Source organism: Pristiophorus japonicus, chromosome 13, assembly GCF_044704955.1.
Source record: "Pristiophorus japonicus isolate sPriJap1 chromosome 13, sPriJap1.hap1, whole genome shotgun sequence".
NCBI lineage: Eukaryota > Metazoa > Chordata > Chondrichthyes > Pristiophoridae > Pristiophorus > Pristiophorus japonicus.
This window is the reverse complement of record NC_091989.1, coordinates 55,926,888-55,951,837: the sequence shown is the minus strand read 5'-3', so window position 1 is coordinate 55,951,837 and position 24,950 is coordinate 55,926,888. Positions and strand designations below refer to the sequence as shown.

Genomic DNA, 24,950 nt, shown 5'->3' with positions numbered 1-24,950 from the left:
AATATACATTGGACCCCCATGCAACTTTAATGCTGCAGTGCCCTGCACAAGCCCTGCTTGTTGCCAGTCGTTTCTCGAGTGACTCCATTCATCAGCTGGGCAAGACAGGTGCACCACCTACTGGGTGAACTTCGCCGGAGACCATTCATTGCTTAGACCTAATTACTGGTGAGCTGCTGACAGACAACTTGCTGTATGAGGGGGTAGGTGGGGCAGGAAATTCAGCAGCTCCTCCGTACAGCTGACCAGACAGTTATTCCGTAACTGGGAGGAATGGCTCCAATCCGCTAGAAAAGTACGCACCTATCTGGTGCCTCTGTATCTTTGGTCTCTTGTGGGCCTGGGCCTGCAGGTGTACGCCTGCGTAAAGGCCCACGTATCCCAGGGGCGCAGACGGTTCACAAGCAGCCCCAGGCTGGCTCAACCAATCAGAAAGGGCGATTCCCATTCTACTTATGGAGATTCCATTTACATACAGAATCCCCATAAACATAATAGGAATGACATAAAAAACACACTTTCACACAACCTAAATAAAAAAATAAATTACATGTTTAAAATTAATTAAAATACAATTTAATTAAACATTTAAAACAAAAATTTAATTTTCTGAAAAATAAATGTCAACATTTTTAAAGTGGCCAAAAATAACCCGAACTAATTTTAAAGATTTTTGAATGTTTAAATGATTTTTTAAAATTTATTTTAGTATTGATTTTCACTGGTAAAAGAAGGCCCTAAGTTTAGTGGGCATTCGCTGGGCAGTAGTTGGGCAAACAGCCAGCCAGCGAATGTCCACATGTGGATGATCTGTTAAGCTGAAATTTGAGAGATCGCAAGTTCCAGGTTTTTGCGCAAGCGCAGCGCACGTGGATACCCGGAACTTGCGGTCATAGACCCCCTAAAAATACAAGCCATTAACTTCAAAATAATGGTTAAAGGTTCCTTGTGGAGAATAATAAAACATTTTATCTTGTTCCTTTCTGGTCCCCTGCCCCAAGAGCAGTCAGGTGGGTCACCCACTCTGATTACACTAATGACACCGTCCCTGCAATTTGGGACAGGGTCATGTTGAGGCCAAAGTGGCGGACTGAAATCCCACTCGGCCACACATCTGCCAATCCAAACAGGCTCGCGGAAATTCTCAGCTCTTGATAATATGGAGTTGATTTATCCCTTCTCCAGTGCTGGCATTATTCCTGTCCTGCACCCATATTTAGCACCATTGAGGCTTGGTCAGTCCGTGCACCAAAGGCAGCCCCTGCCTCTCCTGGAATTCCACTGCAGAAGGTACAGCTGTGTCTTGGATTTGAATGGCTGACAGTTTCACCCTTTGATGGTCAGGTATCGTCCAGTGCAGTTAGAATCAGAGTGGGGAATTTTAGCGCACAAAAATGGATGGGTTGGAAGCAGGTCGGGGATGAACATTTTTAAGTTTTGGACTCCGACAGCAACCCGCCTCCTTCCGGGTTGTACAGAGCTGGGACAGGGGTTGCGTAGCCAACCTACTCCCAGGAGGCGGGTTGGCAATTTAAATATGTTTATGGGGCTCGCAACCTATGAGTTAACCTGTGGACAGCCGGGTTTCCCAGGCCTCGGAAATCCCGGCAGCTGAAGCTAGGCGAGGTCAACTTTGGGGAATGGGAAGTGCCTCCACAGCACTGCATGTGGGCTAAGTAGAGCAGGAATGCCTCCCCCTGCCCACCCAACCTCCTCATCAGACCCCAACCAATATTTAAAATTTAAAAAATTCTCCTCATCTCTCCCCTGGCTTACTTGCCAATTATGTTAAATCTGTGTCCTCTGGTTACCAACCCTCCTGCCAGTAGAAACAGTTTATCCCTATCTACTCTATCAAATCCCTCCATAATTTCCAAAACCTCTATTAAATCTCTCCTTAAACATATATGCTCTAAGGAGAACAATCCCAGTTTCTCTAGTCTCTCCACATAACTAAATTCGCTGATACCATTCTGATAATCTCCTCTGCACCCTCGCCAAGGCCTTGGCATCATTTCTAAAATGTGATGCCCATAATTGGACACAATACTCCAGCTGAGATCTAACCAGTGATTTATAAAGGTTTACCATAGGCTAAGGATCCTCTATGATTTTTTATCAGCCTTATCAACTTGTCCTGCCATCTTCAAAGACTTGTGTATGTGAACCCCATGTTTCTCTGTTCCTGCACGCCCCTTAAAATTGTACCATTTTGTTTATATTGCCTCTACACATTCTTCCTTCCAAAATTCATCCCCTCGCACTTCTCTGCATTAAATTTCATCTGCCATGTATCTGCCCATTTCACCAGTCTCTGTCCTCCTGAAGTCCATCCACCTCAGTGTTTACGATATTTCCAAACTTTCTGTCATTTGCAAACTTTGAAATTAAGCACCGTATACCCAAGTCCATGTCATGAATATATATCAAAAAGAGCAGTGGTCCTAATACTGATTTCTGTGGGACACCACTATATAAATCCCTCCAGTCTGAAAACCAACCATTCACCGCTACTCTCTGCTTTCTGTCTCTCTGCTGATTTCATATCCATGCTGCCATTGCCCCTTTGTTCCCATGTGCTTCAAATTTGATAACAAGTCTATTATGTGGCACATTATCAAACGCCTTTTGAAAGTCCATATACACAGCATCAACTGCACTATCTTCATCAATCCTCTCCGTTATTTAATCAAAAAACTCAATCAAGTTCGCCAGAAACAATTTGCCTGTACCAAATCTGTGTTGTCTGTCAATTATTAACCCATGTTCTTCCAAGTGACAATCGGATTTTTGTCTTTTGAAGTTTCCCCACCACTGATGTTAGGCTGACTTTTTCTTTTAAACGTGTCATTGCGAAAACTACCCAGAAATGGCAGGCTAATTACCAGTTTGTGTCCTAGTCTGTGGCACAGGGTATAGGCGCACGCATGAAGGGCCAGTTGCCATGGGAACTAGCTGGCTTGGTTGCGCATGCATAGTGTATGCCTTACCTGTGCAAAAGGTCGCCAGTGCAGTGCATGCATGCAAGTTTGGGAAAATATATGTTAATATGATGTTAACAAATCATTGGCTTAATTTTTCATTCTGTAACATTGTTTGCTTCAGAAAGTAGTTTACAACATGACAGAACCTGCAAAAGCTGCACACAAAGCATTTACGTGATATTGAAGTGGGTTTTACTCAATCAAGAATACTTTGCAGCAAGAGCTGATCTTGCATGGAGCACCATTCCCAGGGTGAAAAGCAAAAGCCTTGGAGGTGATTTCAGATAAAAACACTCTAACCACTGTTACCTTCCACAAACAAATACTGCGGCCCACCATCAAGCACTCTGTGAATATGAAATGGAGGCAATCCTAATATTTTGGAGAAGTTACTCCACCTTCTTCAGTACCATCCAACTATATGCGGCACACACAATGAGACCAGAGAGACTTATGGCAACAGGAAGAGGAACAGCCTAGTGAATATTGCATTGCAATATTTACAGGGATTGTCAGGGTAGATGTTGAGAGGTTGTTTCCCCTGGCTGGAGAGTCTAGAACTCAGGGGCACAGTCTCAGGATAAGGGGTCGACCAGTTAAGACTGAGAGGAGGAGGAATTTTTTCACTCAGTGGATTGGGAATTTTTAGAATTCTCTACCCCAAAGGGCTATAGATGCTGAGTCGTTGAGTATATTCATGGCTGGGATAGGTAGATTTTTGGACTCTCTGGGGATCAAGGGATATGGGGATCAGGCAGGAAAGAAAGATGTGGTCGAAGGTGCGACATGCTTTTATTGAATGGAGGAGAGGCTCGAGGGGCCATACAGTCTACTCCTGCTCTTAATTCTTCTGTTCTTATATAAATAATAATTTTTCAACCTTTAAAATAGTTAAAAGCTTTCCAGCTGTAAAGTGTTTAAGATTTTACGGTGCTAAATCTATGAACTATTTCTCACACCAAGTTTTTAAATTTAACATGGAAGATGACGTACCTCAGACTTATGTCCAGAAGCTAGTGATTTGTTAGTTTTAAGATTATAACTAAGAAATTCCTGAGCATTATTATAACAAACATTTAAGACTTTTAAGAGAAGCATTAACGTTGTAATGTAAATCAACAGGGTAAATAATATCTAAATATCAGGTCCAATTACACAGGATAAGAGGTGAGACGTTTTGTCTGCTCTCAAGAAGAAAAGTTATCCCACACTTCCATTCGAAAGACACTGCCATGATCCAGCTGTGATTGCTCACCTACCTGCTACAATATAATCTGCCGGTATCAAGACCAAATTTTATTAATGCCAAAAAATGGAGGATTTTGAGGATAAAAGTGGGGGTGTAGCACTAGTAATACATCTGCTAATATGGTGAAGTGCAATCCATAACATAAGCATATTACCCCCAAAAATTAATGTACAAATAGTGCTTATGCTCGAGTTGTTGCATGTTATTTAGCAAAGAGGTCAGCACAGGAAATGGTAAAGGACACAAAGAAAAAGATAAACATAGAAAAAATGCAAGAAATTTTGTGATTGGGGGGCAATGTTTCCACTCCTGCTCCATTAATTTAAATGGATGGACATTATGAGAATGTGCCTGTGATTTCACAAATATATGTTCCCAACGAGCAAACCTCTTTGCCGGGAGCAGGTAGTCAGTAAATCAGCTCTTATATGTTTGTGGAATAGCGCTTCATTTCAGATTCCTTTAAGTTGGGATGTGTAACTTTTTAAAATACTACATTGGGACATTGTCATGTTATTGAACCAGATAATATACATTAGATGTTTTAGCATTTCTGGTAAAGAAAGCAAAGTTGATTTGTTTTAGTTTTGTGAACTGTGCTTTTTCTGACCGTTTTGTTCCAAATTAATGAATAAAGTCCTACCTTCCATCTCTGTCCCAGTCATACACTTCCACTTTGATAGTTCTGTCAATAACATTTAAACAAGATATATATTTATATTATACCTCCTTTGAATCCAGTAAATTTACATTTCTAAAAATATACATAGTGGTCATCTAGCAAAAGTGCTATTTATTGCACATGATATTTATAAATTAATCATTTAATACAGCCACATAAGGTCAAATAAAGAATACGTTCAAAAGATCCAGCCTAATTATAAAAGCAAAATACTGCGGATGCTGTACAACATAATATTGTGTTTAATACTAAAATAAAATAAATAATAGACTTACTAAATTTGTAAAATAGATCATTATCAATCAGGAAGGCAATGTGAATGCTGTGGCTGTCATTGTTTTTAATCTCAGTGCATCTGCTTTTCAATCACTTCAAATAATTAGTGGAAAAGCTCATGCCCATCACTAATGATTGCTAATGGTCGCTTGCGAAATGAATAATCACATTTCTAAATATAGTCCGTAACGCTATGAGAAAAATATCTTGTTGGCTAAGTCATGCAATTGTTGCACTGACACATCTAGTTCGAGCACATAAGGGTTTTATTCCAAAGTGAGCATTAAAAATTACTTATGGAGAACAGAGATTAGTATTAACATATTTGTGTCAACGAAGGACACAGATATATTACAAGTACTAGTTTAAGACTGTTGTCAGCTTAGAGAAGCACAGGGTCAGAGAGAACAAGTTATAGTAGAGCACTGGTCTCCAGACAAGGGGAATCTCTCTGCACAAGTGTTCACAAATGCAGAGCTCTGCTCACCGATATCCAAATGCTAGTTCAATTCTAAATGTAATTGAAGAGCCAATGGGATAGTCAGCTCTTTGCCAATATTTAAAAAAAATTTATTTCTACACCTTTAAATGTTGGAAACTGCCTGGAAACACTTTAAAGTTCGCTTCACACCACTTAAGTTGGACAGTATCCAGTGCAAAGGCAAAGTGGTGTCAAACTACCTCCAAAAGGTCTTTGGGCATAAAATCATAGAATGATACAGCACAGAAAGAGGCCATTCAGCCCATTGAGCCTGTGCCGGCTCTTTGAAAGAGCTATCCAATAGTCCCACTCTTTCCCCACAGCACTGTAATGTTTTCCTTTTTAAGTATTTATCCAATTCCCTTTTGAAAATTATTATTGAATCTCCTACCATCACCCTTTCAGGCAGTACTTTCCATATCAGAACAACTCTTTGCCTATATCTCTCATGTCACCTCTGATTCTTTTGCCAATTACTTTAAATCGGTGTCCTCTGGTTACCGACCCTTCTGCCACTGGAAACAGTTTCTCTTTATTTACTCTATCAAAACCTTTCAAGATTTTGAACACCACTATCAAATTTCCTCTTAACCATCTCTGCTCTCAGGAGAACAACCCCAGTTTCTCTAGTCTCTCCACGTAACTGACATCTTTCATCCCTCGTACCATTCGAGTCAATCTCCTCCGTACTCTCTCCAACGTCTCGACATCCTTCCTAAAGTGTGGTGTTCAGAATTGGCCACAATATTCCAGCTGGGGCCTAACCAGTGTTTTATAACGGTTTAGCATAACTTCCTTGCTTTGGTACTCGCTCCCATTTGTCTATTGCAGGATAAGTTGCCTTCACAACTTATCCTGCAACCTTCAAAGACTTGCTTATGTACACCTCCAGTTCTCTCTGTTCCTGCACCCGCTTTAAAATTGTATCATTTGGTTTATATTGCCTCTCCTCATTCTTCCGACCAAAATGAATCATTTGACACTTCTATGTCCTCCTGATGTCTGTTATTATCCTCCACGCTATTTACTACATTTCCGAGTTTCATGTCGTCTGCAAACATTGAAATCATGCCCCGTATACCCAAGTTCAGATTATTAATATATATCAAAAATTAGAAGTTGGTGCTGCACCACATGCTGTTGGGACGTCGATGTATGAACACTAAATGTGCAGTAAAACAGGCCTATTATGTGCGTGAGTAGACACAATTACAAGCCCTTGTGATAATGGACATTAAAATCAGCTAATATATATTATATTTCATCTAATCCTCTAGATATAACATTCTAAGGTAGCAGACTGCAACATACTGTTCTTTCAATATTGATTCTGTCCTTTTTTTTTTCCTTTCACATTTTGTGTGTTTTATTTGTTGTCACAAAGCATTCCTAGATCAGGGAGGGTAGCAGTGGCTGGGATTAAGGAGATTAGCATTGGATGGAATTAGGGTTGGTAACAGTGGACGGGATCGGGCAAGATAACAGTGGATGGGATCAGGGAGGGTAACTGGACGGGATCGGGTAGGATAACTGTGGACGGGATCGGGGAGGGTAACAGTGGATGGGATCGGGGAGAGTAACAGTGGACGGGATCGGGCAAGGTAACAGTGGATGGGATCGGGGAGGGTAACAGTGGACGGGATCGGGAGGGTAACGGTGGATGGGATCGGTGAGGGTAACAGTGGATGGGATCGGGGAGGGTAACAGTGAATGGGATCGGGAGGGTAACGGTGGATGGGATCGGGAGGGTAACGGTGGATGGGATCGGGGAGGGTAACGGTGGATGGGATCGGGAGGGTAACGGTGGATGGGATCGGGAGGGTAACAGTGGATGGGATCGGGGAGTGGATGGGATCGGGGAGGGTAACGGTGGATGGGATCGGGAGGGTAACGGTGGATGGGATCGGGAGGGTAACGGTGGATGGGATCGGGGAGGGTAACAGTGGATGGGATCGGGGAGGGTAACAGTGGATGGGATCGGGGAGGGTAACAGTGGACGGGATCGGGGAGGGTAACAGTGGACGGGATCGGGGAGGGTAACAGTGGATGGGATCGGGGAGGGTAACAGTGGATGGGATCGGGGAGGGTAACAGTGGACGTGATCGGGGAGGGTAACGGTGGATGGGATCGGGGAGGGTAATAGTGGATGGGATCAGGGAGGGTAACTGGACGGGATCGGGCAGGATAACTGTGGACGGGATCGGGGAGGGTAACAGTGGATGGGATCGGGGAGAGTAACAGTGGACGGGATCGGGCAAGGTAACAGTGGATGGGATCGGGGAGGGTAACAGTGGACGGGATCGGGAGGGTAACGGTGGATGGGATCGGGAGGGTAACAGTGGACGGGATCGGGGAGGGTAACAGTGGATGGGATCGGGGAGGGTAACAGTGGATGGGATCGGGAGGGTAACGGTGGATGGGATCGGGGAGGGTAACGGTGGATGGGATCGGGGAGGGTAACAGTGGATGGGATCGGGAGGGTAACGGTGGATGGGATCGGGGAGGGTAACGGTGGATGGGATCGGGGAGGGTAACAGTGGATGGGATCGGGGAGGGTAACAATGGATGGGATCGGGAAGGTAACGGTGGATGGGATCGGGAGGGTAACGGTGGATGGGATCGGGGAGGGTAACGGTAGATGGGATCGGGGAGGGTAACAGTGGATGGGATCGGGGAGGGTAACGGTGGACGGGATCGGGGAGGGTAACAGTGGATGGGATCGGGGAGGGTAACTGTGGATGGGATCGGGAGGGTAACGGTGGATGGGATCGGGGAGGGTAACTGTGGATGGGATCGGGAGGGTAACGGTGGATGGGATCGGGAGGGTAACAGTGGACGGGATCGGGGAGGGTAACAGTGGATGGGATCGGGGAGGGTAACAGTGGATGGGATCGGGAGGGTAACGGTGGATGGGATCGGGGAGGGTAACGGTGGATGGGATCGGGGAGGGTAACAGTGGATGGGATCGGGAGGGTAACGGTGGATGGGATCGGGGAGGGTAACGGTGGATGGGATCGGGGAGGGTAACAGTGGATGGGATCGGGGAGGGTAACAATGGATGGGATCGGGAAGGTAACGGTGGATGGGATCGGGAGGGTAACGGTGGATGGGATCGGGGAGGGTAACGGTAGATGGGATCGGGGAGGGTAACAGTGGATGGGATCGGGGAGGGTAACGGTGGACGGGATCGGGGAGGGTAACAGTGGATGGGATCGGGGAGGGTAACTGTGGATGGGATCGGGAGGGTAACGGTGGATGGGATCGGGGAGGGTAACTGTGGATGGGATCGGGAGGGTAACGGTGGATGGAATTGGGAGGGTAACGGTGGATGGGATCGGGGTGGGTAACGGTGGATGCGATCGGGGAGGGTAACAGTGGACATGATCGGGGAGGGTAACGGTGGATGGGATCGGGAGGGTAACGGTGGATGGGATCGGGGAGGGTAACGGTAGATGGGATCGGGGAGGGTAACAGTGGATGGGATCGGGGAGGGTAACGGTGGACGGGATCGGGGTGGGTAACGGTGGATGCGATCGGGGAGGGTAACAGTGGACATGATCGGGGAGGGTAACGGTGGATGGGATCGGGGAGGGTAACTGGACGGGATCGGGCAGGATAACAGTGGATGGGATCAGGGAGGGTAACAGTGGACGGGATCGGGCAGGATAACAGTGGATAGGATCGGGGAGTGTAACAGTGGACGGGATCGGGCAGGATAACAGTGGATGGGATCGGGAGGGTAACGGTGGATGGGATCGGGGAGGGTAACGGTGGATGGGATCGGGGAGGGTAACAGTGGATGGGATCGGGAGGGTAACAGTGGACGGGATCGGGGAGGGTAACAGTGGATGCGATCGGGGAGGGTAACGGTGGATGGGATCGGGGAGGGTAACGGTGGATGGGATCGGGGAGGGTAACAGTGGATGGGATCGGGAGGGTAACAGTGGACGGGATCGGGGAGGGTAACAGTGGATGCGATCGGGGAGGGTAACGGTGGATGGGATCGGGGAGGGTAACGGTGGATGGGATCGGGGAGGGTAACAGTGGACGGGATCGGGGAGGGTAACGGTGGATGGGATCGGGGAGGGTAACGGTGGACGGGATCGGGGAGGGTAACAGTGGATGGGATCGGGGAGAGTAACAGTGGACGGGATCGGGCAGGGCAACAGTGGACGGGATCGGGCAAGGTAACAGTGGATGGGATCGGGGAGGGTAACGGTGGATGGGATCGGGAGGGTAATGGTGGACGGGATTGGGGAGGGTAACAGTGGATGGGATCGGGGAGGGTAACAGTGGATGGGATCGGGGAGGGTAACGGTGGATGGGATCGGGAGGGTAACGGTGGATGGGATCGGGGAGGGTAACAGTGGATGGGATCGGGGAGAGTAACAGTGGATGGGATCGGGGAGGGTAACAGTGGATGGGATCGGGGAGGGTAACGGTGGACGGGATCGGGGAGGGTAACAGTGGATGGGATCGGGGAGGGTAACGGTGGATGGGATCAGGAGGGTAACAGTGGACGGGATCGGGGAGGGTAACGGTGGATGGGATCGGGGAGGGTAACGGTGGATGGGATCGGGCAGGATAACAGTGGATGGGGTCGGGAGGGTAACAGTGGATGGGATCGGGAGGGTAACAGTGGACGGGATCGGGGAGGGTAACAGTGGATGGGATCGGGGAGGGTAATGGTGGATGGGATCGGGAGGGTAACGGTGGACGGGATCGGGAAGGGTAACAGTGGATGGGATTGGGGAGGGTAACAGTGGATGGGATCGGGGAGGGTAACAGTGGACGGGATCGGGGAGGGTAACGGTGGATGGGATCGGGAGGGTAACGGTGGATGGGATCGGGGAGAGTAACAGTGGACGGGATCAGGCAGGGCAACAGTGGACGGGATCGGGCAAGGTAACAGTGGATGGGATTGGGGAGGGTAACAGTGGACGGGATCGGGCAGGATAACAGTGGATGGGATCGGGAGGGTAACAGTGGATGGGATCGGGCAGGGCAACAGTGGATGGGTTTAGGGTATATTGGTGGACGGGATCGGTGAGAGTAACAGTGAGTGGGATTAGGAAGGGTAGCAGTGGATGGGTTTAGGGTGCAGTGGTAAACCATTTTAATGTGGGGTCAGGAGGAGCACTGCTGTTACTCCTAGCTCCACATTCAGGTAAGCATTTTTAAGAAATTTACTTTTGATGGCGGGCTGCAACAGTCCTTTTTAGGACCACCTGTTGGGTCGCAAGGAGACTTCGTTTTCCCAAATGCAGCCGACGCCCATGTTGGCTGCCGCAGGGCAAGCCAATAGTGCAGCGCAGTCCTCAAACAGACGTTAGCCCTCTTATTTGCATACGCAAAAGGTTTAAAGCCTGTTTCAGGCGTGAGCCCTGACGCCTATACCAATACAACAGGCTGTGTGCATCTGGTGTTTAATGAGCGTGTGCTTTCTGCCCACCATATTGGAGGCTTAGGCACCAGTTTAGCACTAAACTGGTAGTGCCATGTAGTTCCTAGGCCATGATGTCTATGAAACCATATCCCAGCAAGAAAAGGTAGGAAGAAAATTGGTCAATAAATAAATAAAGTGTTACTGTCCTCCAGTATCTTTTCAACATATTCCAAATATTTATTCACAGCATTTTAGGCATGCAAAATGAATGATTGACAGTGTATCAAATTGAAGAGTTTAAATTTGGTAGCTCTGAAATATTCATGTCTATACAATATTAAATATATATGAATAGTCAGGAAGATGCCTGTCACCAGACAACAATGCTGTGCCAAAGTTTAATATTTATGCAAACTCAAAATTTTATCCGTCATCTTTAAAAAAGCTTCAAATTATTTTCAAGTATCCTTGGAAACTAGCTAAATTCGCAAGCGGATATGCACTGATTCCTCCTACCTGTCAAAATCCCCATTGCAGAGAGCACGCACAGGGATTGTGAAGGCTTGCCACACTGGGTTCAATGTGTTTTTTACAACTTCTGTCTTGTGACAAATGGTAAACCTAAAACATATATATATTGAAACATAGTCTGAAATTGTAGTAATGGAATAGCAATAATAATTTCATCTTATTTTCTCATTTGTTTGTGTTCACTTTATTGCTCGGAAAAATGGCCACAGGGGAGATTTTATGAATTGGTCCTCCCACCACAAAGTGACGGGACGCAAACCAAGAATTGAGTCGCGGAGGTCAACACCATCAATTAATTGTAACTGCTATATCAACGTAGACAAGATGTCGAACTAAAATGAATAAATAACAAGTTTTATTCTCCACCTCCACACACACCTACCCTTCAGAGTATATAACTGACAGAAATATATATTATGGAGGACACAACCATTTCTTTCCTGGGAACAATTAATTTTATTTTGGGTTTTTGTAATGTTTGTTGAAGCAAATATAAGGTTTCCTTTTTCATAGCATTCAGAATCCAAATAAACATCTGTTTTATTATAAGTATCTTCATGGATGCCCAAGCCTCAACTATAATAGTTTTAAGCAGGAATAACTGACTTTTCCATACACTAAGTGTATATGTCTTGCATGTGCATTACACCATACTATAAGAAATACATCAAATGTTAATACTTTTGGTCAAGATAGACATAAATAAATACTGGAATCAAAACATCCATTGCTTACAACCAATTAGCACAATTAATAAAGTCTGCTACTCTCACACATGGAGAAATGAATTGCATTAGTTCCTAAAACAGGATGCGAAAATTGATTATTTCCCATGTTAGAGCACCCCATTTTTGGAGCTGGAACAAATGTTCAGTTCATATATTTAATTTTCACAGACTGTTACACAGAGGATACATGATAAGGACACTTTGATATTATATTTATTTAGCATATGGACCGGATCAAATAATCCACAGGTAACGGTCTGCCCATCCGATAAGGGTATCAAAAGAGTCCTGCCAGTTTTATGCTATAAAATAAGTTAGTAAAAAGGAAAATGATCTGAGCATGGATTGATGTGATGTCACGGAGTGGAATCATGTTGTGAGGGAATCAGTTTTTCCTGATTTGAGGATTATTGTCCTGATAATATTTTCAGGAACTGTTATTACCAAAATCCCATTTAGAAAGGTGAGAGAGATCATGCCTGGGAAACCTCCTTGATTTTGTTTGAGCAAGTGACATCTCAAATAGATGTTGGAAAGTCCTATGATACAATGCCACTGGATTTCCAGAAAGCCTTCCACAAAATACTGCATAAAATAACAGCTTACATTTATTTAGTGCCTTTAAAGTCTTGAGGCAATTCACATTGGAGAATGGATGTTCAGCAGTAACATAAGAATTAGGAGAGGTGACCCAAATCAAGGTTGAAAAACATGGTTTCAGGAGGATTTTAAAGGCAGAGAGAGAGCGAGAGAAGTAGAAAAGGGAATGCCAAAATGCAGGGAGAGGCAAATGAAAGGTATACTACTAACTGTGGAGAAAGGAGGTTGGCCTGCACGGGAGGCCAAAACTGGAGGAGTGAAGGGTGCAGACCGGGACGTTGGGCTCGAGGAGGTTGTAGAGGTAGGGAAGAACAAGCCCATGGAGGGATTTATAAATTAGGACTCAGATTTTGAATTTGATACATTGAGTGACAGGGAGCCAATAAAGGTCAGCAAGGACAGAGGTGATGGTGACTGGGATTTTGTGCGGAGCAGATTGCTGGTGGTAAAATATTGGATGAGTTAGAGTTGATGTTGCCAGGAGCTTGAGAGACCAGTGAGGGAGCCCTTGAACAAGTCGTGTTTGTTGATAACAAAAGCGTGAGTATGGGGTCTCAGAAGCATTCGTGATGAAGCCACGAGCTTAAGGCACTGGGTATCCTGGATAAAAATTGGAGGTAGATAAGTAATTGTGTGAAACAGAGGAAACATCAGGTACTAATTAGAGGAGTGGTGTCTGGCCGAGGAGAAGCACTGGCTGAGTGCTGATTTATATATGAGTATATCATTCATATGTAAAATTGCTCAATGGTTCCTTAGTGATGAATCCTCTCAGACCTATAAAAAGCATTAATTAGCCCATATTTTGGATTTATTATAAAACTATACCATAGCTTTAGAATAAATCATTGATGTGAATTATGCAAAGCAGTCAATTTGGAATTAGTCCTGCAGTTAGAGTCTCCAATATGTTTAAGTTATTTTCTAAACATTAACAATGTTCCTGCTTAGGGTTAGACCTTTTATTATATATGCATGAAATACATTCACCCCCCCAAAAAAGTTATAATAAATCACAGTTACCAAAACATCTGTTGTGACAAAATGGTCATACAATATGGAGCAATTTGTAAGTCATTGAAGCGGTATGTGAAAACATTCTTCAATTATTAATGAAAAGTAATGGGAAATGGTAAATTGGTGATTTATAACCTGTCCTGTTATACCCATATGCTGTATCAGAAAATTGAAGATCAGGTCAAACCATTATGTGGCATTCACACCTATTGCCACAAACTTGGAAATATAACTTTTACAAAAGTATTGCATGCATCACCAAGATTTATAAACAATATGCAGTGTAGTAAAAATTGCCAGCCTGAAGCAATTTCCTTCAAATTCTGAGGCAAAATAAGCGTATTACAAGAAGTCAACACCACTTGTAACATCGCTATCTGAGAATCAATGTACTCTTTAAAAAAAAGTCATTAATAGATCACTTACGTTCCATCCTCATTGCTTCTATAAAATACGAGGAATGGGTCTGACTTCCCAAAGAAATCTTTTTTATCTAGTTTATTGGCACAAAACTGCATCATCACAACGTCCTAGGGGGGGAAAGGATCAAGTGTGAAAGGAAGCAATCAAAAAGTTACTAAACCAGCTGTTAACACTACCAGATATTGCTCTAATACTGCCGAGGATTAAATATAGGTCAGTAAACAGGGCCATGTGAAAAGTCTGTGGAAGACCTTACACAACAAATACCAGTGTGTGAGCAAAAAGTATGAATATACATATATAATAGCGTAAGCAATTAATGCATGATCACTGAACACCACGGCTTTTGAAAAATGCACAATTCTGCTTGTAAAAGTCTCACAAGCATTGGTTAAAGTATTTATTTATTTAGCTCACTGATAAAGTACAAACAAAAACTCTCTCATTACATTTGCTATTGGAATTATCCTACGCCTCCACAGGACTTTTCTTTTATGAAAAGCCAGAAAGCATCACAACATCAAGTCTTCATTCAGACTATGACTATTAAACCATTTATTTAGGAGTGTTAAACAAGTCAATAAATATATCTGAGGATAGTTCAACAATGAAAAAAACAGAGAATCCATGCACAATACAGGAGAAGCCAGTTTAAATCTGCGGCCACAATCTTATCCAGTGTATCAATGACATACAATGGCATTTCTAATGTTGCAATAAATAGTTTTAAAGCTAGATGTTATGTATAGCAACTCAATAATTAGGCATTGTTGAGATAAATCATTTATATGCTGCAGTTTGTTTCTTCATGTTAATAATGCTTATTTCTTATTTCCTACTGATTTTATTCCCGAACAATAAAAACCAGAAGTCTCATTTTATGTCATAATATAGATCATCTTATAATTTTGAAATAATATTTAATGGTCTGAAATCCTAATTACGGACTTTATGAATTTCCTCTTGTATTAAGAGCTTTGAATTTTAGGGAGACCAATATGATCCAATATAATTTGATATTAGCATAACTAGAAAAAATCTCAAATTATATAGCTTATTCTTTGCACACTGTAATTTCCTGACATAATGCAAGACTATTGATATTTTAAACCACTTCAGTTTCACTGCAATCAGCAGATGTTGGAAAACCAATGTCTGTACAGAACCACTAATTGGACGATATCTTTCACCTGTCAAATACATGGTGCCTGATACGAGTTAATGAGCATACTAATGACCATATTTTGGAAACTGCATATTATTTTATGTTGCAATGTCAGTGGCATCTTGATATCTTTGTTTAAATTGCATCATTAATTTGTGAATAAAAAAAGAGACAAAGAACATTTGCTAGGGACTAATAAAACGGATTTTACAGAGCACTACAAAGAAGGTTAGTTACGCACAAACATCATCTGTGTAAAATGTAAGTCAAAAAGGACTGGGAATAAAGTACCACTAACACAATTGACCCCAAAACCAAATTCCTTCATTCTGACTTCATCAAACATTTAGACATGATGGAATAGTAAGTCTGTACTTTTTAAAATTTATAAATGTGCAAGAGGGATTTGTCTTCTATAGGAAGATCTGCTAGACTGAAGGGAGGAGCATAAGAAATGTATATTTTAATGTTCTATTATGTTATTTTTTTTTCCTAATACAGGTTGGTCCTCTCTGGTCCGGCACCCTCGGGACCTGACCGGTGCCAGAACCGAGAATTTTCTGAACCACAGGAGGTCACGCTTAACGTACCTGTCAACAGCGCATGTGTTGGCGGCTCCCTCAGCACTTGGCCCACACTCACTGACTGACAGCCGCTCCAGCCAATCGCCAAACACACTCACTGACTGACAGCTACTCCAGCCAATCGACGAACACATTCACTAACTGACAGCCACTCCGGCCAATCGCCAAACACACTCACTGACTGACAGCCACTCAGGCCAATCGCCGAACACACTCACTGACTGACAGCCACTCCGGCCAATCGCCAAACACACTCACTGACTGACAGCTACTCCGGCCAATCGCCGAACACACTCACTGACTGACAGCCATTCCGGCCAATCGACGAACACATTCACTGACTGACAGCCACTCCGGCCAATCGCCGAACACACTCACTGACTGACAGCCATTCCGGCCAATCGACGAACACATTCACTGACTGACAGCCTCTCCGGCCAATCGACGAACACACTTACTAACTGACAGCTACTCCGGCCAATCGCCGAACACACTCACTGACTGACAGCCACTCTGGCCAATTGCCGAAGACATTCACTGACTGACAGCCATTCCGGTCAATCGCCGAACATATTCACTAACTGACAACCACTCCGGCCAATCGCCGAACACACTCACTGACTGACAACCACTCCGGCCAAGCAAAACGTTTTAAAATAAACCCCCCTCTCCCTCAGGCCCAGCTAATGGATCAAGGATGTTTCCGGACCAGAGAGTCCCAGACCAGAGAGGTCCAACCTGTACTCTCAGTTCCTTTCTTTGCTCTTCAACATTCCTTCGAAGTTGCATGCTTCTTTCTACCCATTTCCAATGTGCATGGAGTCCCTGTCTGGCGTAAAAATAAAACGGGGAAGGCGTCTCAACTGTGACAAACAAGGGAAACTAAGGATAGTGTTAAATCCAAGGAAGAGGCATATAAATTGGCCAGAAAAAGCAGCAAACCTGAGGACTGGGAGAAATTTAGAATTCAGCAGAGGAGGACAAAGGGTTTAATTAGGAGGGGGAAAATAGAGGATGAGAGTAAGCTTGCAGGGAACATAAAAACTGACTGCAAAAGCTTCTATAGATATGTGAAGAGAAAAAGATTAGTGAAGGCAAATATAGGTCCCTTGCAGTCAGAATCAGGTGAATTTATATTGGGGAACAAAGAAATGGCAGACCAATTGAACAAATACTTTGGTTCTGTCTCACTAAGGAAGACACAAATAACCTTCCGGAAATACTAGGGGACTGAGGGACTAGCGAGAAGGAGGGACTAAAGGAAATCCTTATTAGTCAGAAAATTGTGCTAGGGAAATTGATGGGATGAAGGCCGATAAATCCCCAAGGTCTGATGGTCTGCATCACAGAATACTTAAGGAAGTGTCCCTAGAAATAGTGGATGCATTGGTGGTCATTTTCCAACATTCTATGGACTCTGGATCAGTTCCTATGGATTGGAGGGTAGCTAAAAAAAGGAGGGAGAGAGAAAACAGGGAATTATTGACCGGTCAACCTGACATTGGTAGTGGGGAAAATGTTGGAATCAATTATTAAAGATGCAATAGCAGTGCATTTGGAAAGCAGTGACAGGATCGGTCCAAGTCAGCATGGATTTATGAAAGGGAAATCATGCTTGACAAATCTTCTAGAATTTTTTGAGAATGTAACTAATAGAGTGGACAAGAGCGAACCAGTGGATGTGGTGTATTTGGACTTTCAAAAGGCTTTTGTCAAGGTCCCACACAAGAGATTAGTGTGCAAAATTAAGGCACATGGTATTGAGAGTAATGTATTGACGTGGATAGAGAACTGGTTGGCAGACAGGAAGCAAAGAGTAGGAATAAACAGGTCCTTTTAGGAATGGCAAGCAGTGACTAGTGGGGTACCGCAAGGTTCAGTGCTGAGACCCCAGCTATTTACAATATACATTAATGATTTAGACGAAGGAATTGAATGTAATATCTCCAAGTTTGCAGATGACACTAAGCTAGGTGGTGGTGTGAGCTGTGAGGAGGATGATAAGAAGCTGCAGGGTGACTTGGAAAGGTTAGGTGAGTGGGCAAATGCATGGCAGATGCAGTATAATGTAGATACATGTGAGGTTATCCACTTTGGTGGCAAAAACAGGAAGGCAGAATATAATCTGAATGGTGACAGATTAGGAAAAGGATTGGTGCAATGAGACCTAGGTGTCATGGTACATCAGTCATTGAAAGTTGGCATGCAGGTACAGCAGGTGGTGAAGGCGGCAAATGGCATGTTGGCCTTCATAGCGAGAGAATTTGAGTACAGGAGCAGGGAAGTCTTACTGCAGTTGTACAGGGCCTTGGTGAGGCCACACCTTGAATATTGTGTTCAGTTTTGGTCTCCTAATCTGAGGAAGGATATTCTTGCTTTTGAGGGAGTGCAGCGAAGGTTCACCAGACTGATTCCCGGGATGGCAGGACTGATATATGAAGAAAGATTGGATCGACTAGACTTATATTCACTGGAATTTAGAAGAATGAGATGGGATCTCATAGAAACATATAAAATTCTGATGGGATTGGACAGGTTAGATGCAGGAAGAAGGTTCCCAATGTTGGGGAAGTCCAGAACCAGGGGTCACAGTCTAAGGATAAGGGGTAAGCCATTTAGGACCGAGATGACTCAGAGAATTGTGAACCTGTGGAGTTCTCTATCATAGAAAGTTGGTGAAGCCAGTTGGTTAGATATATTCAAAAGGGAGTTAGATGTGGCCCTTACGGCTAAAGGGATCAAGGGGTATGGAGAGAAAGCAGGGTACTGAAGTTGCATGATCAGCCATGATCATATTGAATGGTGGTGCAGGCTCGAAGGGCCGAATGGCCTACTCCTCCACCTATTTACTATGTTTTCTATGTTTCTATACCCGATTGATGAAGACTGCTCAGAATGGGCGAAAACCATTGAGTATTAAGGAACAAAGGCCCAGATCTAAATCAGGACCATACTTGCAATTAGTCACAGGCTTGTCTGAGTTCCCAATGCCCACTATTTACTGAGCCCACTCCTTGCTAAATTATCTTACTGCCTGCTAATATTTATTAGTCAAAGCTCCCAGAAGGAACATAGCAAAATGTGGAAATCTGCTTATTAAGAGACAATTTTTTACCTAGTTAATAGAAGCATATTTATGATACACAAAGGCCTAAATTCTAATGGATGACAAATTAAACTTTGATGGCACCTCTATTGTAATAGTTGGATAGTATTTAATTTGGAAGATGGTAAATAATTTCTTCTTACATGGCAATTGCTCAATTCTTCTGCTGTTAGAATAATAGCTCCACATTTCTTTCCAGGAATTCCCCTGTTAGGTAAAAAAGAAAGAAAATAAAGATCTGTGCTTTATTTTATTTTGTTTTATAAATTCCTCTGCCAGAATATTGTTGAAGAATAAATTCTACAATATTTTACTTGATCCTTGAACGACCCTAAATATTGGCCCAGATTTTGCGGTCAGTGGCGAAGTGACGGCCCTCGCTGCTGACTTCAAAGAAAGCTGCCCACAGAGTTTTAGTGGGCTCTGTGGCATTGATTTCCTCTTTACTGACATGACATTCCATCTGGCACCATCTATAGAGGTTCTGTAGCATCCAGCAACAGTGATGTCATCAAATAGGCTGAGCAGCCAATCACATTGAAGAAATCTCACCAACAGCAAACCAGGAAGTAAAAATCAGGTTTTATCATTCACTTTTTAATCATTTTACAGAATGCAAAATAAAGATTGGGACATACGCATGGGATTAAGATAGAAGCTGAAATATCATAAACACACTTTAAAAAAAATTATTTTAAAAATGTGGAATTTTTATCATAATGGAAAAATTTGACATTCCACAAGTATAAAATTACTTTTTCAAGGTCAGAACGGTTGTTCAGCACTAGTTATGACTCAGTGCACAGTTAAAAATCCAGTTACACCTCACTGAACAAGGCTTAACCTTTTCAATGCTTTTATAGCAAGAATAGTGCATAAAAAGTTGAATTTCAGGTCAATTCAATTTTTAAAATTAATTCCATCTGCTAAGACTGCAACAGCACGCCCTGTGGAAGAGCAAGGTATCACTGACAGCAACTTCCGGATTTCCGCATTTAACTGCATATGTGCGGATGCCAGAAGTTGCTGTCAGTTTTCCACAGTAATAATGGCAATCACTAACAATCATTACAACGGCACGTCCCAGGCCATATATATCATTATTCAATTTACATGCAGCGGTAGCAAGTGTCATCATTGTGGGATTGTGAATTATTTAATGTCATGCTCAAAAAAAATTACTGCTACATTAAAATTGTCCATTTTACTTGTTAGCCATCATAGTTCCCGTATCATTCTTCAGCATCACACTGTAACTCATGCAACTGTCTGTGTCACATTTAAACTTCATTGGCTGAAATCTCACATTCACAAATCAGCAACAAATCACAACTGAACAGGTAGGCATTCTACCAATCAGGAAGAAAACCATTAATCATAAAGATCAAAAGGTGATGAGTCTAAAATGGACAGTCAGCATCAGCTAAAAGAAAGGAAGTAGCTGAGACAATCAAAACACGTCAGAAATTCTGTGAAATTGGTTTACACAGTTTCTGTGTTTTCCATAGCTGAAAATATAGAGGCAAAATTAACAAATCTAACATAATAAACATTTGGAAAATTAACCAATTCTGCATAAAATGCTTATTCTTACTCACAGAGCTGCTCAAATAAGGGCTGTAACTCTCAGGAAAATAGTTTCTCTGGGAATCCCTCTCTTCTATGTTGTGAGCTTGAGGCTTATTTGAATTATTTGGCTTTTGCTTGAATTATTAGGGTGGTCTTCGCTGACTCTTGTTTTGTAAATACTTCAGTTCCACCTATTTGGCTGCAGTATATTTAGAATCAATGTAAACCATGACATTTGGGCCTTATTCTCGGATAAATCATGTAACTAGCGACAGGATAATTCACCTTTAAAAATCACTGTTTACAATAATTGGCTTTATGGACCAAATCTTACTTTCCAAAGTCTTTTCCCATTTGAACTCAGTCGTAATGATTCGATTGGAAGGATCAATTTGTGACGATGCTCCCCTGGCAGAAACTTCTCAACTCATAGCAATTAGAAGTGAAGTGACCTGCCTTGGAGATAAAAGTAACTTCAGCAATTTGCCGACTACTTTACTTTTCATCTATCCAAATACCAGCCTTTGCTAATTTGAAATGTTTATAGGAACTCGCTATCTTGCACGGTGAGAATTTTGCAGGGCATGCAGACAATACCCCAAACTAGTTCTGTCAAAACACTTTAAAATCCCACAATTCACACCAACTAACCTAATAATGAATAATAATGATTGGCTGAACAACTAAAACTCAGACATGACTTTGATGCTGAGAACACACTGCTACACTGATTACAGTATGTCTCGTCACACGATGTGCTACGAGTGGCTCACTGTTTGTACAGAAATCTCTCACACAATAGCAATGGGAAAGCTTTAGTTGGCATCCAGGCAAGCCTGTTTTAGTCGCTGGAAAGCACAGAATAATTGCATTCAAGAAAATTAATGGCGAGAGGGCTGGTGGCAATGAAGAAGCACGTGATGTTTGCGTTAGGGTTTTGTCAAACCGCCTACACGACTTTAATAATAAGAAAATTTACAATTGTGGCATAACTGGGCTCTTTCAGAGAACTGTCTGAACCAATACACTAATATTCAAAGACATTCCAATCAGGAGGAAAAATAGTGAGACAGTCACAGTGGTGTTCTGTTGCAACAGATCTGTGACAGATAGGTGCCATCCTGTAATCAGTGGCAAATTTGCAAATCCTCAGTGTTGTCACAGGGTTCACAAATTATAGGTTGAATGGAGAACCAACAGAAATGCCTGAACGGCTTCATTACAGCTTGATAGTCAGCACGGAAAAATTGCTCATTTTGCAGTCCAACAACAGCTGAGTCCTTTCACAAAAAAGTGGTGTTTCTATCCACAGGCCCTACAGACATTGCACAGTCACCATGCCAAGGGATCATACAAGCTTACAAGACACACTCCCTTCACTGCCCTTGCAGCAAAATAATTGAAAGCATCTGTTCTGATGACACAGTGACTGTACTAAATGTTGCTGGGCATGTTATCCTACTGGATGCAATACACATGATTATTAATGCTTTGGGAGCAGTATCAAAAGCATGCATTATGGACTGATTCCATAAATATGGGTTTACAGCTCTGAATGACCAAGCACTTAAATAAAAAGATTGCTTCTGCACCTTAAACAGATGATTACATCGCACTTACTAGAATGCCACTTGATGAAGTCAACATGCTGTGGAGCCTGGGACACATTGAAATTTATAATGAGCTCATGGACATTATAACAGGCGTTACAAGTGAAATAAGATCAAAACAGTGATGTGGACTGGTGCACATTTTATCACTTAGACGGGCTCTGGAAATAACCAAACAGCAGAAGAAAGTTGCAGACATTCTTTATGCTGCTAGCTTTAGCCATTAATTTGTATGTTGTTTGCTGCTTTTAGCATTGTACTTTGTTCTTCTGTACATAAAATCTATAAATTCAGTCTTGTTGTTCTATCTTATTCGTGTAGCATGCCACTGCATGGAAACCTGGAGATGTATATATAATGATCAACCCAACAACAAAATCAAATGGAGGGTTACCAAAATTGATGATTATAATTGAATTCTACTCTATATGAAAGGGTTGTTTGTTCATGCAATTTAAGTTTATTAAAATAGCCGTCTGCTTATTTATGGGTTCTACCCTGCACAATGTCTTCAGGTAAAATTATAAACCTTTTATAATTTGTTCTCTGGTAATTTTAACTAAATGTTTTTAAAGGTATAGTCATGGGGGTGATCTTAACTGCCAGCGGATTTCCAGCAGGAAACCAGTGGTTTATATTAATTTCCCGCTCACCCATGTCAGTTTGAGGCTATGCCAACTTTATCCACAGGGCCCGAGTTGGTCCATTTCTCACCTGGAATGGGCAGGAAGCAAAGGAGAAGCATCTGCCGTCTTCCAGATAATCGGGGGAGGGAGGGGGGGCGGGGGGAGGGCGGCCCATTGCACTCAGGTAAATGTGGGTGAGGGGATTCCAGGAGGGACTCGAGGTAAGAAGCGGTGTCCAGGCCAAGGGGAGGCTGTCTTGCTCCTTCTGGCCCCACAAAGGAACGTTGAAAAAAAACTTACCTAGGTGGTCTCTTCAACTTCCCGATCCTCTTCACGACGGCGTCCACGCTCAAGCTGAAGATAAAATTCACTTGCTGGGGCCCGATGATGTTATTGGACCTCAATTAGCATATGTAAATTAGGACCCAGTTGGTTGTGGGAAGAAGCCTCACTTAAAATTGGAAACAAAATGATCTGGGCAGCTTTCCAGTGGTTAAGTAACCCGGGGCTTCTTAACTGCCCTTCAATTCATTTCCGCTGGGCTAGTAGGGTTAAATTCTGCTACCTCCACCCTCGGCATGTCATCAACCTATATTCAGGGCTGGTTTTCAGTTGTCGCTATTTTTGAAGCTGTTGACCAGCTTTTGCTCGTCTCCTAAATTGGCATGTATGGGTATAGAAGATATTCCAATTCAAATTCCAGTCACTGTAAAGCCACTATTATAAGCAATCCAAATGTTCAAAACCTTCCTTGCCACCGAGCTGTAGACAGGAGTGAAAAAAAGTAGAAGAGCCTCATCAAAATGCAAAAAACAGTTAAAATAAAGTCCTGGCAACATGAAATGATAGATCATTATGCAACTTGCAGAGTATTGTCTGCAGCATCGTGACCTAAAAAGTAAGAAATTCCAGGTTTCCTGCCATTCTGGCATATGGCAAACCTCTGTGATCGAAGTAATACTCACTCAGGAGATCAAAACCAAATATACTCTGAACCACGTAATTACAGATACACGATACATTAATGCCAACTCCCGGCAACACCAGAAAAAAACAATGAATGTTTAGATAATTGCTTTAAAATAAGAAAACTAACCTGAACCCACAACCTGACCATGCACAGCTACCCTAGCTTTCACAAATCAGGCTATCGGAGCATGATCTGCATATTTAAAGAGGAGCCCGCAGATAGGAATGGATGTCCTTGCTGCCTGCAATTTAAAATTGAAGTCCGCCAGATTGGGGTGGGAAAGGAGTGGGTAAGTTCTCCGTTCCCTTTAGGAACATAGGAACAGGAGAAGGCCATTTAGCCCCTCGAGCCTGTTCCACCATTCAATGAGAGCATGCTGATCTGTGACGTACCTCCACAAACCCACCTTTGCCCCATATCCCTTAATATCTTTGGTTAACAAAAATCTATCAACCGCAGATTTAAAACTAACAATTGACCTAGCATCAATTGCCATTAGCGGAAGAGAGTTCCAAACTTCTACCAGTCTTTGCGTGTTGAAGTGTTTCCTAATTTCACTCCTAATTTTTAGACTATGCCGCCTACCAGCATAATAGTTTCAATCGACCCGACCTGTTCCCCTTAATATCTTAAAAACTTCAATCAAATCACCCCTCTGCCTTCTAAATTCCAGGGAATACAACCCTAATTTGTGTAATCTCTCCTTGTAATTTCAGCCTTGTAGTCCAGGTATCATTCTGGTAAACTTACACTGCACTCCCTCCAAGGCCAATATAACCTTCCTTAGGTGTGATACCCAGAACTGCTCACAGTACTCCAGGTGTGGTCTAACCAGGGCTTTATAGAACTGCAGCATAACATCTACCCCTTTTTATTCTAGTCCTCTAGACATAAAGGCCAACATTCCATTAGTTGTCTTGATTATTGTCTGTACCTGTCCATGACATTTTAATGATTTATGTA

At 42.9% G+C, this 24,950-nt stretch overlaps 1 protein-coding gene across 4 annotated transcripts in view; it reads right to left on the bottom strand.

The window, feature by feature from the left end:
- The window catches only part of LOC139278583 (copine-8), a 435,806-nt gene that overhangs the window by 180,254 nt on the left and 230,602 nt on the right, over positions 1-24,950 (bottom strand). For all 4 annotated transcript variants that reach the window (XM_070897510.1, XM_070897511.1, XM_070897512.1 and 1 more), the window contains 4 exons: positions 19,356-19,419; positions 14,361-14,464; positions 11,575-11,679; positions 4,877-4,918 (listed from right to left, as the gene is read on the bottom strand). In XM_070897510.1, coding sequence (XP_070753611.1) covers positions 4,877-4,918; positions 11,575-11,679; positions 14,361-14,464; positions 19,356-19,419 — 315 coding nt within the window. The remainder of the gene's footprint in view (positions 1-4,876; positions 4,919-11,574; positions 11,680-14,360; positions 14,465-19,355; positions 19,420-24,950) is intronic.